Here is a 15,562-nt window from a genome sequence, read left to right on the forward strand (position 1 = left end):
ACAGGCAGCGCATTGGCTTAGCCTTGTAGGCACCCTTCGTCACCTTGTAATTGATTGCGTTGCAATCGATCTTGATAACCCCAGGCTTGCTGAATTTCGACACAAAGCTCGGCTTCTGCCGCCGGGTAAACGGGCCCTGGGATTCCTTCTCTGCCTTTTGCTTCTTGTTTCGACGGTGCTTTGAACCCTCCCGTTGCGACTCTCGAATTGGTCTCATGGTTAGGGTGTCAAAGGGTGACAACAGAGCTGCTGGTCCAAGAGATAGCGGAGGTACTGCTTCCGCATTATGCAATCCGCCGTCTTGCCTATAGAGTCAAGGGGTAGGGTGTCTGGTGGGGTTGAAAGAGGTGAGGAAGTAAGTGGAGACAATGATGTCGGTGACCATGAGCCCTTGTCCTCCACCTCTTGTGCATCAGCGAGGGCATCATCATCCTCCACCTCTTGTGCATCAGCGAGGGCATCATCACGAGCGATCACCTAACGCAAGAGGGCACTGAATCTCAGGTTTGTCGCCAGGGCTGTCAGAAACTCAGTAAGGGTTGAAGAATCCCCCGCTTCGAATTTTAAGCTGGAGAAAATGCGGCCAGATCGCGTCTACATGATACAGAAAAGGTTGAGCCTCAAAATCTGTACAATGGAGTAGTCAGCTTACTTTGGAAGCCATGGTTTATGTAGATGATAAACAGATGTCCTGTGGGAGGCCAATTAGCAAATTTATTCATCAGAAAGAAGCCAAAGATTGTTTTGGTCCTCAGTGCCCTGGTCGGACTCATCGGTACATCTGGAAAATCTCTGAGGTAGTCACAGGTTCACGGCCATATGCCCTCAATGCCCTGGTCAGACTCATCGGTGCAACTGGCATGCCACTGTGGCTGGAAAAAAACAAATAGATGTAGGTAGACAATCATATTACCTGCCAAGTAAACACAACAACAGTGGCTATCAGCGCAGTTCATTGACAGTGGCTGGTGAGAGTTGCATCGTCTTCATCGACAAGTTGATGGATGGAGGCAAGGTTGGCCGGAAGCTGACTAACTTTAACAGCACGCGCCTGTGGCTGAACATAAGCGCTAATCTTTAAATTGACATTATCAAGCTGGCTATTATCATGCAATTCATCAGTCAACAACTTATGGTATCATAGCTCAACAAATGGCTGAAACAGAAATGGAAGGTGTTATTCCCATAGGGTAATTCTCTATACTCGCCCCCAAGGATGAACATCAGCATGGTTCACCTTTTCCTACCTACTAATCCATTCGTTGTTGCCTCCTCACCCAAGTCGTCTGTGACGTCCAAGCTCTGTAAACCCCGAGTGACTACAGAACAGTGTGAGCTCACAATTTGATTCATCACCAAGCCCCCTGCAACATCTCTATCTATAAACCTAACCCAAGTCGTTTGAGATATCCTTACCTTGTGAAAACCCAAGATGTCTGAGATGTCCTTACACCGTAAGCCTGACCCGAATTGTCTGTGACGTCTATGCTCTGTAAACCCTGGGTGACAGCAGAAGAGTGTCAACTCACTTTGTCATTCAGCACCTTATAAACCTGGCCCGAGTCGTCTGTGACGTCCTGACCCAAGGCATCTGTGACAATCTGCGCTCTGTAATCCCTGGGCGACTGCAGAAGAGTATCAACTCACTTTTTGATTCAGCACCAAGTCATCTGAGGCATCCTTACCTTGTAAACCTAACCCAAGTTGTCTGTGACGTCCACGCTCCGTAAACCCTAGGTGACTGAAGAAGAGTGTGAGCTCACTCTTTGATTTTGGGTCAGGACGTCACAGACGCCTCAGGTCAGGACATCACAAACAACTTGGGTCTGGCTTACCGGGTAAGGACGTCCCAGATGACTCGGTTTTGAGTCATCTGCGACGTCACCTCTCTGTGAACCCTGCGTGATGGCAGAACAGGTGGGCAAGACTTTGGTTGAGCAACAAGTCATCTGTGACGTCCTTACCCGGTAAGCCAGATCCGAGTCATCTACGATGTCCTAACCCAAGTCGTCTGCGACGTCCTGACCCGAGTCGTCTGCAACGTCCTGACCCGAGTCGTCTGCGAAGTCGCCTCTTTGTGAACCCTGCGTGATGGCAGAACAGGTGAGCAAACATTTGGTTCAGCAATAAGTCGTCTGTGACGTCCTCACCCTACAAGTCTAACCCAAGTCGCCTGCGTTGTCCTTGTAGTGCTGAATACAACGACTTGTAGTCAAGCGATAATCTATTCCAACCCCGATTCCTAATCTTACAAAATAAAAATGTTGTATTATGTTCGTCTCTTCATTATAGAGCAGATTTGTGGGGACCCACTATCAAAGTCAAATTGGTTCATCATGCATAGCTCTCAAAGATACAACTGTACCACCACTGCACTAGGATGGCGCTGTCACGATACTGCGACCGTACTGTCATTATATTATGATCGTATCGTCACGCTACAGTGTTTGTTAGGTCACTGCGACAGTTGAGTGATCGTCTTAGGTTACTATAAGCCTGACCCAGGTCTTCCACGAGGTCTGTGCTCTGTCAATTGTTTTGTGAGATAAGACACATGATTTCCAACAAGACCCTACCCAGACCTGTTACTCGTAGTGGAGCAGAGGCAGAGGGTGAGCCAGTCGTCACCCAAGCTCGCTCACAGTGTCTTGTGGAGCATCACGATAGGACCAGCAATGTGTGTGTGCCGATGAGTTGATGCGTCGATGCCGCACCCACAACATCTGAAAAATGAAGGGTGGAATTCACGCCCGAGGGGCGGAAATGGCCAGCGACGACAACAAGCAGGATGAGAGTGAAACTGAGGGAAGATATATTTAGTAAGGGCAGAAAATAAATCAACAATGGAGGTACTTACCTTGAGGCAATTCCAAGAATCATAGACAAATTTTTGAGGTTGGTGGATGAGGTATTATCTGTTGTTATTGATGGAGGGGGACGGAGAGAAGTTGGCTGGCTGGATGACGAAGTGATGGCTAAGACGCATGTTGTGTACAAGCGCTCGGCAATGTCCCGAGGTGTGGTATGACATGTTTCTGCTTAGCTCAGTGCGTGACACTGCGCGCGATCATGTACAACTTCAGCATAACTTGGTTCTCATCGTTGCTGTCGTCATTGTCGTCGTGTTCAACCCCACACCTTTGGCCATGCATTCTACAACATTCATAATACCACCTTTGTACTTGCCATTGCGCCGACGACTCCTCTCCGACATCTATCCATCGGATACCTACTGCGTAAGTGACATGCGATCCTCTTCTTATAGGTTCACTGAAGTGCTCCACTTTCTCAGGCCTCGAGCTCTCATCAGGAAATCTCCTCTTTGCAGTTGGACCACACACAAATATCACTCTCTTTCCCGTACTGTCTTTGGATTTTTTTGCCTTTCAGGCGCAAAACCACAGCTCTGTCCCTCGGACGTGAGTTGCCTTTGATGCACGCCCAGCGCACCGGCCCACACACCCATGTGCAATCTTAGACGATTTGCGGGTCTCCCCTCCCCTCCTTTTCATTTGGCACTTGCAAGAACTCTGAGGCCCTCATAGCCCTGTAGCATTAACGCTCCTAGAGCCACCATTTACTCAATCTTAGCCTCCATGCCAAATAAGTAAGCTACTTTTGCCACATCTTCACGAGGTCATCCTATACTCATCTGCTCAAATCAGTACGTCTCACCCCACGCCCTACAAGTCATTAGAGGAGATTCTCGCTGCCCGCGTGCCGAAATCAGAGGGGATAGCACTTGCCCACAGTGATTGTCTCATCCTAATGCCATTTCCAAACAGCAACGGCGGGCTGTGGATCTCCTCGCCGAACATGGAGTTCGTGCCAGAACTGCCTACCTACGAGGACAGTGTTCCATTCAGCTTCTTTTCCGACGGAATGCTGGGGGCCTTTGAACATCTCAAGTGGCCTCAGGTCTTTGATGGAAGAGAGCCACACGCCATCGCCATCCCGGGCAACCCTGATTTGATGCTGAACATCAAGATCCAGGAGTTTCCCTTGCTAGACGCAAAAGAGATTTTACCCGATTTTGAGGACAAGGACATACCATGGTTGGCCGTTGACTCCAAAGACTTCGACGTAGCCCTGCATTTACTGCAAAAAGACGTGGGCTTTCTAACTTCTTCCATGCATGCTCGCCTTCACACCGCCGCGAGTGAGGTCATTGCATGGGCCATCACTGAAGCTGACAACCTATCCTACGTGGGTGAGCAAGATGTGCTACCGCCAGAGCAATAGGCCCTGCAGTGCAAGAACATCGTCCTTCAGGACGCAGACATGCTACGTCATGCGCTCTCATGTTTGCAGGAGACCCCAATGTCTTCCTTCGATATCCTCATGTGGTTCAGAGAGTGTCAACACCTGATCCTTGCCTTTCGGAGCTGGCTAACCTATACATTGGTCATTTGCCCACGACTTGATGATCCCGACTTTGGAGACTACAACAACGTTTTGCCTCTGCGAGGAATCTTCACTCGGAAGGAATCAATGGTGTAAACGATGTTTCGTTGTGACATCCCTGTTTGATGGGTGCGGCCATTGCACATGCTCACCGATCACATCACCATCATCCGTGTCCATAATCCCATTCACTCTGCAGTGTCTTTCTTTAGTTAGAGAGTCATGGTGCACGGAGGTCGTCGTTTAGCTGCGCCGAGCTGGCTGGAAGCGAACATCCATGACAACACTTTGGAAGGATTCGGGGACATGCTCAGGCGATACAGTCTCACTGGGCAGCCGACGGTCCAGTGTGCTATTGCAGTTCTGAGGGCTGACCGGGAAGGTGGTGATCGTTCTGAGACACAGGAAGAGGGTCAGAGTCAGCAAACCTCTATGGATGGTACGCGTTCCTCAACAATAAAGACTACAGTTACTGATTAACATTTCGCTATAAGGCGCTCCGGAGCAAGTCAGCGGAAGTGCATATTTTGGCTCATCTCACACATGCCATCCACCGAATTTTCACTTCTCATCTAGATCCAGGCAAAAGAAGAAGGGGCGCACGAATGGCGAACCCTGTTGCACCGGCCCCCGCCGTTCCACCAACAATAGAACCTCCCAAGTGGCTGAGCGCTGTGTCTGCACCATGAGATGCTGTCGTTGCAGCAGAGCCATCGCTTGAGAATCTTAGTTCGCAAGCTTTGACGTATGCCCTCCCACCGCCACATCTGTTTTGCTCTACCGGTGACAGGCAAGCACAAAGGGTGCAGAATTGGCTACAGATTAGAACATGGTGCATGTACCAGGCCTATTCGTGTGTTGACCAGGCCCCGGTCCTCATGATGGCCTCGCAGTGGAAAATTGCCTTGGAGGGCAACTATTTCGCTGTCTACTATCCAAAGGGGGCCGAAATCCTGCCTGAGTCCTCTGTAGCTAACATCCGACGCCTTCCTGAAGCCCCAACACCTCAGTCGACCCTGGGAAAGCGCGCTCGTTCTGATACCAGGGCAGACAGCAACGTCAAGCTGAACAATGTGGAGCGGCATCGTCTCAGGCGGCTCATGGAGCAGGTGGACATCAACATCTGGTTTGAGGTGCACGGCATGTTTAGCCCTTATCGCCCTGATGCCCAGCCGCTTCCGACATGGCAGAACAGGACTGTGAACTTCGATCGGGCCCGCAAGGATGAAAATTTGTGGGCGGAGCTCACTTGGGAAATCTCGGTGACCATGTTCTGCCTGGAATTTCTAGTATTGGACCAGGATGTGGTGCCGCACCTCTATGACCCGGAATAGAGCGACCCGTCTCGCCCTCATCAGTATGTGATCATGTGCATCTGGAACAATGAGTACAAGATTTGGGATCAGCCAGGGCATGATGCGCAAGACTGGCTCATATTCCCCAACTGGCACGTGCGTCAAGCTGCAATTGGACACATGCTCTTTGCCATAGAGGCTTGGCCGCATCAAGACCCTCCTTTTCCTCAGTGGGATGTGCAAAAAGAGCGAGATACTCTTCCTAGAACTCCTGAGCATGAGTGCCAGACTGTGCAGGAGCAAGAACATGCTGAAAGGCTCCAAATGACTTCTTATACTCTTTAATGTAAGCATTCAGCACCAAACTTGCAGGGCTCCATTTGTCAGCCTGTCTTTAAGGATTTTCCTAGACCCTTGTACCCTACTGCTTTCAATTCTGCTCAGCCTTCCTTTTCTCTTGCTCTTCCTATTTAGCTCCACCAGCCCACTGCACTAGCCCTTCCTATCCAGCCACACTATCTTATGGTTGCTACTGCTCCTATTCAGTCTCATTATCCTGCTCAATATGTTCCTCCTCATTTCTATCCCCTACTCATGTTCCAATACTCAGTCTATCATAGTTCCACTGCTTATCAGATTCCTGGCCAATATCCTATCTATGCTCTTCTTCCTATGCTTATATCACCACCTCATTATTGGCCTATAAATGTTTTTGCCTATCCTAATATTCTACAACACTTGATTGGAAACATGATAGATAGGCTTGCATACATCTTGCAGCAGCTAGCCATCCTGATTATGAGCATCATATGATGGAGAATTTTGAAAGAACTCATGCAGAACGTAGACATCATTGCAGAGAAAGCACAAGGCCTGAACCCGATAACCCTCCTCATCCTACATCTTTTATAAGACAATAGGAAGGGATAATTATTATGCAATTCTTGACCAGCAATATTAGCAAGATATTCAGTAGCAGCAGCACCTTCATCATCAGCTTGATCTTGCAGAGCAGGCACATTATCTAGACCTTGAAGAGCAGGCACATTAGCATCACCTTACCATCCAACAAAATCATCAGGCTGTAGTAGCTCATTAGGCTCTCCAAAATCTGTCTCTAGGCTGTTGTCCATATCAGGAGCCTATTGCACATCACAGCCTTGGTCTTATGAATATAGAATGTGCTTACTATCTTGTACTCCATTTCTAGACATTACAATAATACTAGTTATACCTAATTGGGATCAAAAACTTTTACATAGAGATCAATACAAAGTATATTAAAGGAATACTAAACTTACCAGATCTTCAGCTAAATATAGCAATTAACTAATAGATTCAAAAAACCTTAATATTTGACTTTTCTTTGATAAATGTATTAGCTAAATAGCACAAAGGACTAAATCTACTATTTTAGTAGCTATTAGTAAATAGAAAAGTGATAGAGCTTGATGATAACTCATAGTTTGATAATATTGTATTGTATTCAATGTTTAAATAATGGTACCACAATTTTCAAATTCCAAGACCATTAGCTGCTCAGAGCTATTCAGTTTAGAAACTTTTATTAAGCCTTTTTATTTACTAGTCACAAGATAAAATATTGTAGGACATATATTACTTCTTGACATCACTTTAATATCCCTTTAGGAAATTCTTAGTATAAGAAGAGAAAAGATTTATCCACCAAGTAGCTAAGTTTTTTTGTTAAGGATAAATTAATATATTGGTGGAATGGGAATTAACCCACATTTAAGATTATCATAAATAAGGCCATATAAATTGCAATTCTTACCAAAGCTTATGAAGGATTAGGCTATAAAGAAGAACAGACAGTATTTAAAATAGTTTGACTTTGATTCTTCTAGCCTTATTTATGTGCCAATGTCTATCATGATATATAATCTTGCTATCAATGCTAAATTTATAGTACACAAAGAATAGAGATCCTACTCACAGCCTCCACTCCTATAATACTATAGAAAAAGATATATGTAAACATTATACTTATGCTGGAAGCAAAAAAATATAAGTATATTATTGTAGCAAGAATTGATTTGCCATAGGTTTTACAATAATAGGCTCTTACAGTTGTATCTTTGGTAGCCTTAGCCAAGTTTTTTTGGAAACAAATATATCGTTACCATGGAACAATGGAATTAGTTGTTACTAATAATGGCCTTGAAGTCTAGAAAGCTTTTTGGTTATTATTGGAATATATAAGAATTTCACAAGTCATAATTTTACTATATAATTCCAAAGCTAATAGTATAGTAGAGTGAGGGCATTTATTATATAGAAAGCGATTATAAAAGTATATAAAGGTGAAATATATAAATAGCCAGATAAAGTCCCAAAAGCTTTCTTTGTAGACTGGATTACTATAAGCAAAGTAATAGGGTTTTCTCTATACTATTTGCTTTATAGTATTTATCCTGTCTTACCATTTGACCTTACTAAAACTACCTTTTGAGTATAAGGATTCAAGTTGGGAATGACTTTGGAAGATCTTTTGGTACTATATATCAATTAGCTGGCAAAGAAACAAAAAAACATTGATTAGGCAGCTGAATTTTTGTTTAGATTTAGATTTTGGTCAAAGAAGAAGTTTGAGGAAAATTTTCCAAAATGGCTTTACTAGAACTACTAATCAAATAGGGAAACTTATTCTTATGCATAATACACCTATAGAAAAAAGCTTAAACTAGAAGACAAAGCCCTAGTATATAGAACCCTATTCAGTAGTCTAAAAAACCAAAGAAGGATTTTCTGTACTTCAGAAACTTGATGGAATAGTAATATAATCAGGGTTGTAGCTTTTAAACTAATACCTTATATTGATAGAAATGAACCACTATTAAAATAGTTAGCACAAGATATTTTCTTAGATAAGAGTTTATCAAGCAGTATTTTCTCTAAAGAAACCTTAGTATTCTTGAAAAATAGCTTTATTTAGAATGGGACTTGCCAAGTAGCTTTTATATATTAAAGGTAAAATATCTTATCAAAGATCTTAAAGATCTAAGTATACATAAAGATATACAAAGCAGAAGCACAGTAGCTTTTCTAGCTTTTTTTCTCCTACTTTATTGTTTATTCAGATATGTTAACTATACCCTCTCATATAGATTGCTATCTTTTAATTTCTAAGGGAATTAACTATGCTCCTACAATCTTCTTCAAGATGGTTAATCCTCAGAATCTTAGCTTATCCACTATATCATCCTCTACCACTCTTTTTATAAACTCACTCCTTCTAATTAGTCATTCTCTAATAGTAAAGCAAATAATTCATATGCCTAATTCTATATTAACATATATGGCACTTTACCTGTTCATTCTTCTATTAATGCACATAAAGCAAAGAGTATGGATAGGGGACAATATAAGCAGAAACCTAAGCTCATAATAAGTATAGATTCAGACATCTAATAAGTAGCAGGGATGTTACAAACAAGGGGGACTAGTATATCCAAGATGGTCCTACCCTATGGTAATCTGGGTATCCAAGAATATTAGACACCTAGATTCTAAAAATCTGCAAAGTCATCTACCAAAGGTTATAAAAGATAATTGATTTAATCTATAAAGGGCTTCTATGGTCCTAGAATGACCCTAACCAAGGATATATTCTCTATACAGCAATGTATATTGGATAAGGGATTAAGGCAGACAAGATACAATACTGATATAGAAACTTTTTTACCAGCCTTTTTTATCTGATATGGGTTAAATCCATGCATTGTAAGACTAAAAGCTATGTATGATTCTGGTATGTTTGGCCTAAAGAACAGTTTGCTACTAAAATCTTTGAAATTTTGAAGAATATCCATGTCCCAGATATCTTTATTGCTCTAGTTGCCATCAAACCAGTTGTAGTCTTTATTGATAGATATTTGTAGTTACAAAGCATTTTTCTAAGCCAAGTCTTTAAGTGCTGTTAGAAAAATTAGTAAGATGTGACTGTGTATTTATAACTATAAATCATTCTAGAATTTCAAAGGTATCAATTGCAAGAAGCACTAAATAGAGTCTACTAGTGTATATATTATTCTAAGTAGGAGTGGGGGCTATTGTTTGAATATAATGCATAGTATATAGGGCAACAGACAAATTCCTTAGTGGATGGCAAAAGATTGAGCACATTGAGCACTATCTAAGTGTCTTTTAAGATGTTGGCTATAAAGTGCCAAGTTTAGATAATAAGGCCATCTATATAAGAAAAGAATAGTTTAATAATGAAGTAGACTAATTTGAGGACAAAGGAATAATTATTCAAAGAGACTATACAAACTAAATAGAGTACTACAATTAAATTATGGACTGCTCCTATAATTGGATAGGCTTTGCACAAAGGTGTTGTGAAATAAGGCTCTATCAAACCTATGTAAGGCTCTTGTACTTTATATCAAAGGTAAATTTTACTAACCTGTGTTAATAAAAAGTAAATAGTTTGCCTTAAATTGAGAAGATAGTGATAAGATGAAAACTTGCATTTGGAAAAACTTCCTCTTTTAATTAGATCTAATTATTCAAAATACTAATATGAGCTAATCAGAATATATCATTCATATCCAACTTTATAATCAAATTCCAACTTTATAATCAAATCTGCAAGTAAAAATAACATTGTCTATACTACTATAGTCCTATTAGAATCTACAATCCAATTACAATTTTACACATTCTAAATCCAAATTATGTAAGTGCTACAATCTTATCTTTACTATATTCTTTAATTTTTATTAGTTTACCATATCATTGTCTAGTGCCCAAATTCAAATATTAGCCCTGATTTTTAGGGCATTTATTGACCTCTTTATATATAGAATAGATAAAAGATAAATATGTAGGAAAATCAGAAAAGTTGAGATTGCCTTATTCATATCAACATATTTAGGTTACCAGGTAGATAATTCAGACCTTGTGGCTTAGTAATTTAGAGCACTAGTCCAAAGTGTGTAGGTATAAGGTTATTGGTTCAATTCTAGTAATAGGCAAGTTTATAATAAGGTTTGACTTTAGTTTGATTAGTAAGCTCTATACATACTCTATGATTGAAAATATAGTAGTAGTAGATAAACTATAGAACTAGGTTGGTTAATATTTTTCCAAAAATCCATATAATAAATTAGCTTTAATTAGTTCTGATTGGACCTTATAATTTCGGGATTAGAAGGGGGGTAAGCTAAAAATCCTTAATGATAATTGGTAAAAATATAGCTATATTTATGCTTAACTATAGTTCATTTAATATGAAGCTTTTCCCTAATATAGGGATTGAGATTTCCAAATATGTTGCTTAAAACTATGTAACCATAGCCACTTTCCCTCTATCTTGTCTATAAAACATATCTTATCCATTTTTAGATCTTTATCATCTGATGTTAAGATATCAGCCACCTTAAAAAGCAATGTGAATATTTCTTGCTTATGAGTCAAGAATACCAAGTTTTGCATAATATTGGTCTAAAGGGGAAGGTCTTTTAGTGGATATCAATAATGATTATGTGTGGGTAGGTCATAAAAGATTAAGTCTTGATCCAGATTTATTTTCAAAGAGTTTCAAAATATACTAGAATATTGCTCTAACAAGGCCTAATTATATCTGACCTTCAAGCTAAGCTCCTTCTGATGGAAAAACCTGTGCTTGTCTTTAGTGGCACATAATGTGGAGAATTTAGGGTTGCCAAAAATGAAAGCTCTAGAACAATCACATTTTCTAATAATACTGAAGTATTATTAGAATCAATAAGGGTTAAAAGTCATTCATTTGGTATATGAACTGATTTTTGATCTACAAGCATCTTGTTTCAAATATTGGCAGTCTTATGGTTGCTGTACTTCCTTTGTTCTGGGTATGATCGCTATACCTGTTTCCAAGATACTAGATCAACATAGGACTAAAAACCACACTGGAATATCATACAAGTACAGAGCTTGAGGGAGCTCTTCTTTCTTGATTTTATTTATGAAATAGAAAATAAAGAATACACATGTTGAGATTATAAGCCACTTATGCTTGTGATAGTTGGCTGAGGCAAAATATCTAATTATATATATTAAATCTGATCCAAATCAAAGACTATATTCTCACTCACAAACCAAGTTACTAACTGTTACACCACATGCTTTATTGCTTGTCTCTAGGCTCCAGATCTATCTTGGTGAGAATCATTGGGTAAATTGGGTAGTCATTAAGACTAGTCTATGTTTTGTAGCACTAGAGGCCAAATGTTGTATGATCCATACTCTTACCTATGCTTTTCAAAATACCCAAAGGATACCACAAACATTTTGAGGATCTTTATTACTTGGCTTATCCATCTGTATGGAAGGGCTTTATTAATAAAACCTCTAATAAACAGAGAACATTTATGCTTTTGGTCTCCTCCTTTAATGCTCTCATATGCCATATTATGACTTTTTTAAAGAGCTCTTTTCTTTTAGTACTTCCCTCAGCAGCTCTATCATCTATAATGCTTTCCATTATATTCCAACATCAATAGAATATACCAAATAAACCTCGTGTATCTTCTATACCCTCCCCAGATTTCATAGATTTTCTGACTCTTTTTGAAGCTAAACAAAAGCTAAATAAATATGGAATTGAGTTAACATGCTCACAGCAAATATCTAGCACCTGATCAGGCATCTAGAGAAGAAGACAAATAATATGGACAAGCACAATAAAAGCTCTACAAAAATAGTGCACCTATGCTTGAGCTCTTCTTCAAGTTTTCTGGTGAGTTGGGACTGCTTGTGTTTGACTATTGATAGTTGGCTATAACATCCTTATTATAAGTATTTGCTGTGTGTTCTGTCTAATACATCATATGAACTTGACCTTGGCTATAAAAATAGTGCATCCTATAGACCTTATACTTTAATAAGTACTACATCTGCACTAATCCAGACTGTAGCTTTGTGTTTTCTCTTCTTATTTATAAAGTATACAGCTACCTTGCTTTTAGACTGCCCATGTGGCCTTCTAACTTGTTACTCCTACCCATCTCTTAAGATTTGCACCCTCAGCCCTATACACTCTTTGAAACACTTACTAACCCATCTCTCAATCCAAATAAACAAATTACATAGCAGCAAACTAATTAAAGACTTTATCCAACAGTTTTAACAATTATAGAAACTCCTACCCTATTCCTATAGATGCTGAGGATATTGATAAATTTGTTTGAAAAAGAATGGCACTTGGATGTTAAGAATCTACATCATAATAAATGGTTGTGTCTATGTCAGAAAGTAAAATTATGTGCTATAAGGCTTAGTATACCTATAGAGGACAAAATCCATAGTATACTAGTAAAAGTGATGACTGACCTTGCCTATGCCAGACTTAATTATCAAGGCAGTTAGCTTCCTAGGTGCAATAAATCCAGAAATGTCATCCAAGAGCTTCCTCTCCTTTGAGCAGCTCATTTAGAGTGAGTGCCTATACAATCATATCCAAAGTTTGCAAAGAGCCTGTAGCCTGCAATTATTGATGGAGGTGAATCCACATCTTATGCTATGCTAAATCAAGCACTGAGCAGAGGGGGACTATGTAGACAGGAACACTATATATCTTTATAGGATTGAATAGTGTGTATGCCATGGGTGAGGCTGGTCAGAGCATACATATAGTCTAGTTATACATGGGGGAAGTAGTATAGTGATATAGTATTCATTTAAGAGGAAGTGATGCATAATTACAAATAATAGCAAATAAGTGTTAGCTATAGGCATGAATCATATTAACTGCTCAAAAAGATGTTCTCTAATAAAAGATTAACTTGAGACATATTCCCTATATATCTTTATTATAGAGACATCTTGTAATCTGAAAACCAAGACTCTCTATATGATATTATATTAAAAGAACAAAGGATTGGCCTGATTAGCAATCAGTGAGGCAATAGTTGGATAAGAAATATAAAAATATATAATAAATATGGGAGCTACTTCTATAATACAGACTTTGGTATCTATAGGGGTTTGCTATACAATACCTGTCTGATCATCTAATAATAGAGGAATGAAATGTCTGATCAAATAAACAATCATCTATTTATGTAAAAATCAGGTTCCAGATTTTAAGTAAACAAATTTCTAACTTACATCTATATTCTAGGAATCTTTCTAAGGAGTGCCATCCACAAACTGAGAAAGATTCTAGTGGTGAATATATAAGCCAATTATGAGAATGGCATCTTTAAAACACTCTTCTATCTCCAAGGCATACTAAAAGTTGATGTCTTTGGCTACATAGCTCTCAGTATTGGCCTAGAGAATAATTAAAAAAATGTGCAGTATTATAAGATCAATTGCCCACTAAGGGATTTCTATTTTGAACAGTTATAATGGTGCATATCTTACCCTTATGTAAAGATTGTGGATTATGAGGAATATTCATTACAAGCATAATATATTTACCTTGTAGATTGATTATGATAGTTAGTATGTATGACAATAAAGAACAAGTAAAGTAATAAGAGTGGCTCATAATATGATAGAGGACTGCTATTACTGTTGGGTAGAGGACAGTACATTGAGAACTGCCTTTTAAAGCCTTATCCTTTTTCTGTTTGATGTTTTCACACCTGATATATTCTCACTGGTCACAAGTCAAGTTCTTTGACCTAGTCTGGCCCTTGCTATTGTCTTTACAAAAAAAGGGCTCTACACACCAATAATAACCCACTTTAATATTAGTATCCAATAGTCTAATGTCACAGTATCTAACACTTATTATAGCATCCAACAATCCAATATTATAGTGTCTGACACTTGTCATAGCATCTGACAGTCTAACATTACAGCGTCTGACACTTGTCATAGCATCTAATAGTCCAATGTTGTCATCTGGAAAACCACCCCTTTGTATTAAGCTCTAATTAATTCTATTTATGCATAATAAAGAACAATTAGGATTAGCCATTTTTAGCTTACCCCCCTCTAAACCTGTTCTAATTAGATATAATTTTCCTAAATTGGGAATTATTAGGATTCATTATAACTTGAAATTTCGGAAAAATCATAATAAATCAAGCATCACAGTTCTCATAGCCTTTTTATAGAGTCATGTCTATTAGAGCACTAGTTCAATACCTAAACACAAAATATACCTTATAACAAACTTGCCTTCTGCCAGAGTTGAAGCAACAACCTCATATATGCAAGCACCCGGGACAGATGCTCTAAGCCACTAAGCCACAAGGTCTAAGATATGAACTTGGTAATCTAAATAAGTAGACATAATATAGGCAACCTCAACATCTCTGATTTTATTTAACATCTATCTTTTTTCTCTCTTATAAATAAATAGGTCAATAAATACCTAAAAAGTCAGGTCTTTCAGGATTTAGTTTAAACACTAGCTAAGAAAATAATAAACCAATGGAAAATCAATAATACACTTTATATAGGATAAAAATAAATTATGGCACTTACACAATTTGGACTGAGAATGGATAAAACTATGATTGAGTGTAATATTCAATGGGACTCTACTAGTATAGACAATGCTACCTGAATTTGCAAATTTGATCAAAAACATGATTATGAATAATCAAGATCCAATAAGAGAGAGGGGTTTTCCAAATAGCCACTAGTGAGGTAGAGGGTGGGTACAAGGGTATATATATGGCATGCCTATATATAAATAAGCACAAGATTGTTGGAGGTGATCTTAATATGTTTAGTGCACATATTTCCTATATGGCAGGCAAATATATCATTTTGGCACCACATACCAATATGACTGTCTTTTCCACAGCCTAATAGCTAGAGGAAAACACCAAGTTTGAGCATCTTCTGTATAACAAGGCAATAAACAATATAAATAGTGCTAAAAATTGTAATACCAA

At 39.2% G+C, this 15,562-nt stretch overlaps 2 protein-coding genes across 2 annotated transcripts; one reads left to right on the forward strand and one right to left on the reverse strand.

Moving 5' to 3' along the window:
• Nucleotides 1–2,658: 2,658 nt before the first annotated feature.
• Nucleotides 2,659–2,880, reverse strand: HETIRDRAFT_423607 (uncharacterized protein; the record flags this gene model as incomplete). Its single annotated transcript, XM_009555184.1, has 2 exons — nt 2,659–2,800; nt 2,858–2,880. 2 exons carry the CDS (start codon nt 2,878–2,880, stop codon nt 2,659–2,661), a joined length of 165 nt encoding a protein of 54 aa, XP_009553479.1.
• Nucleotides 2,881–3,029: 149 nt separating this feature from the next.
• On the forward strand, nt 3,030–6,027 carry HETIRDRAFT_431176 (uncharacterized protein; the record flags this gene model as incomplete). Its single annotated transcript, XM_009555185.1, has 9 exons — nt 3,030–3,047; nt 3,084–3,236; nt 3,391–3,419; nt 3,666–4,210; nt 4,652–4,843; nt 4,981–5,065; nt 5,195–5,666; nt 5,763–5,855; nt 5,896–6,027. 9 exons carry the CDS (start codon nt 3,030–3,032, stop codon nt 6,025–6,027), a joined length of 1,719 nt encoding a protein of 572 aa, XP_009553480.1.
• Nucleotides 6,028–15,562: the final 9,535 nt, after the last annotated feature.

Source organism: Heterobasidion irregulare (assembly GCF_000320585.1).
Source record: "Heterobasidion irregulare TC 32-1 unplaced genomic scaffold scaffold_14, whole genome shotgun sequence".
Classification (NCBI taxonomy): Eukaryota; Fungi; Basidiomycota; class Agaricomycetes; order Russulales; family Bondarzewiaceae; genus Heterobasidion; species Heterobasidion irregulare.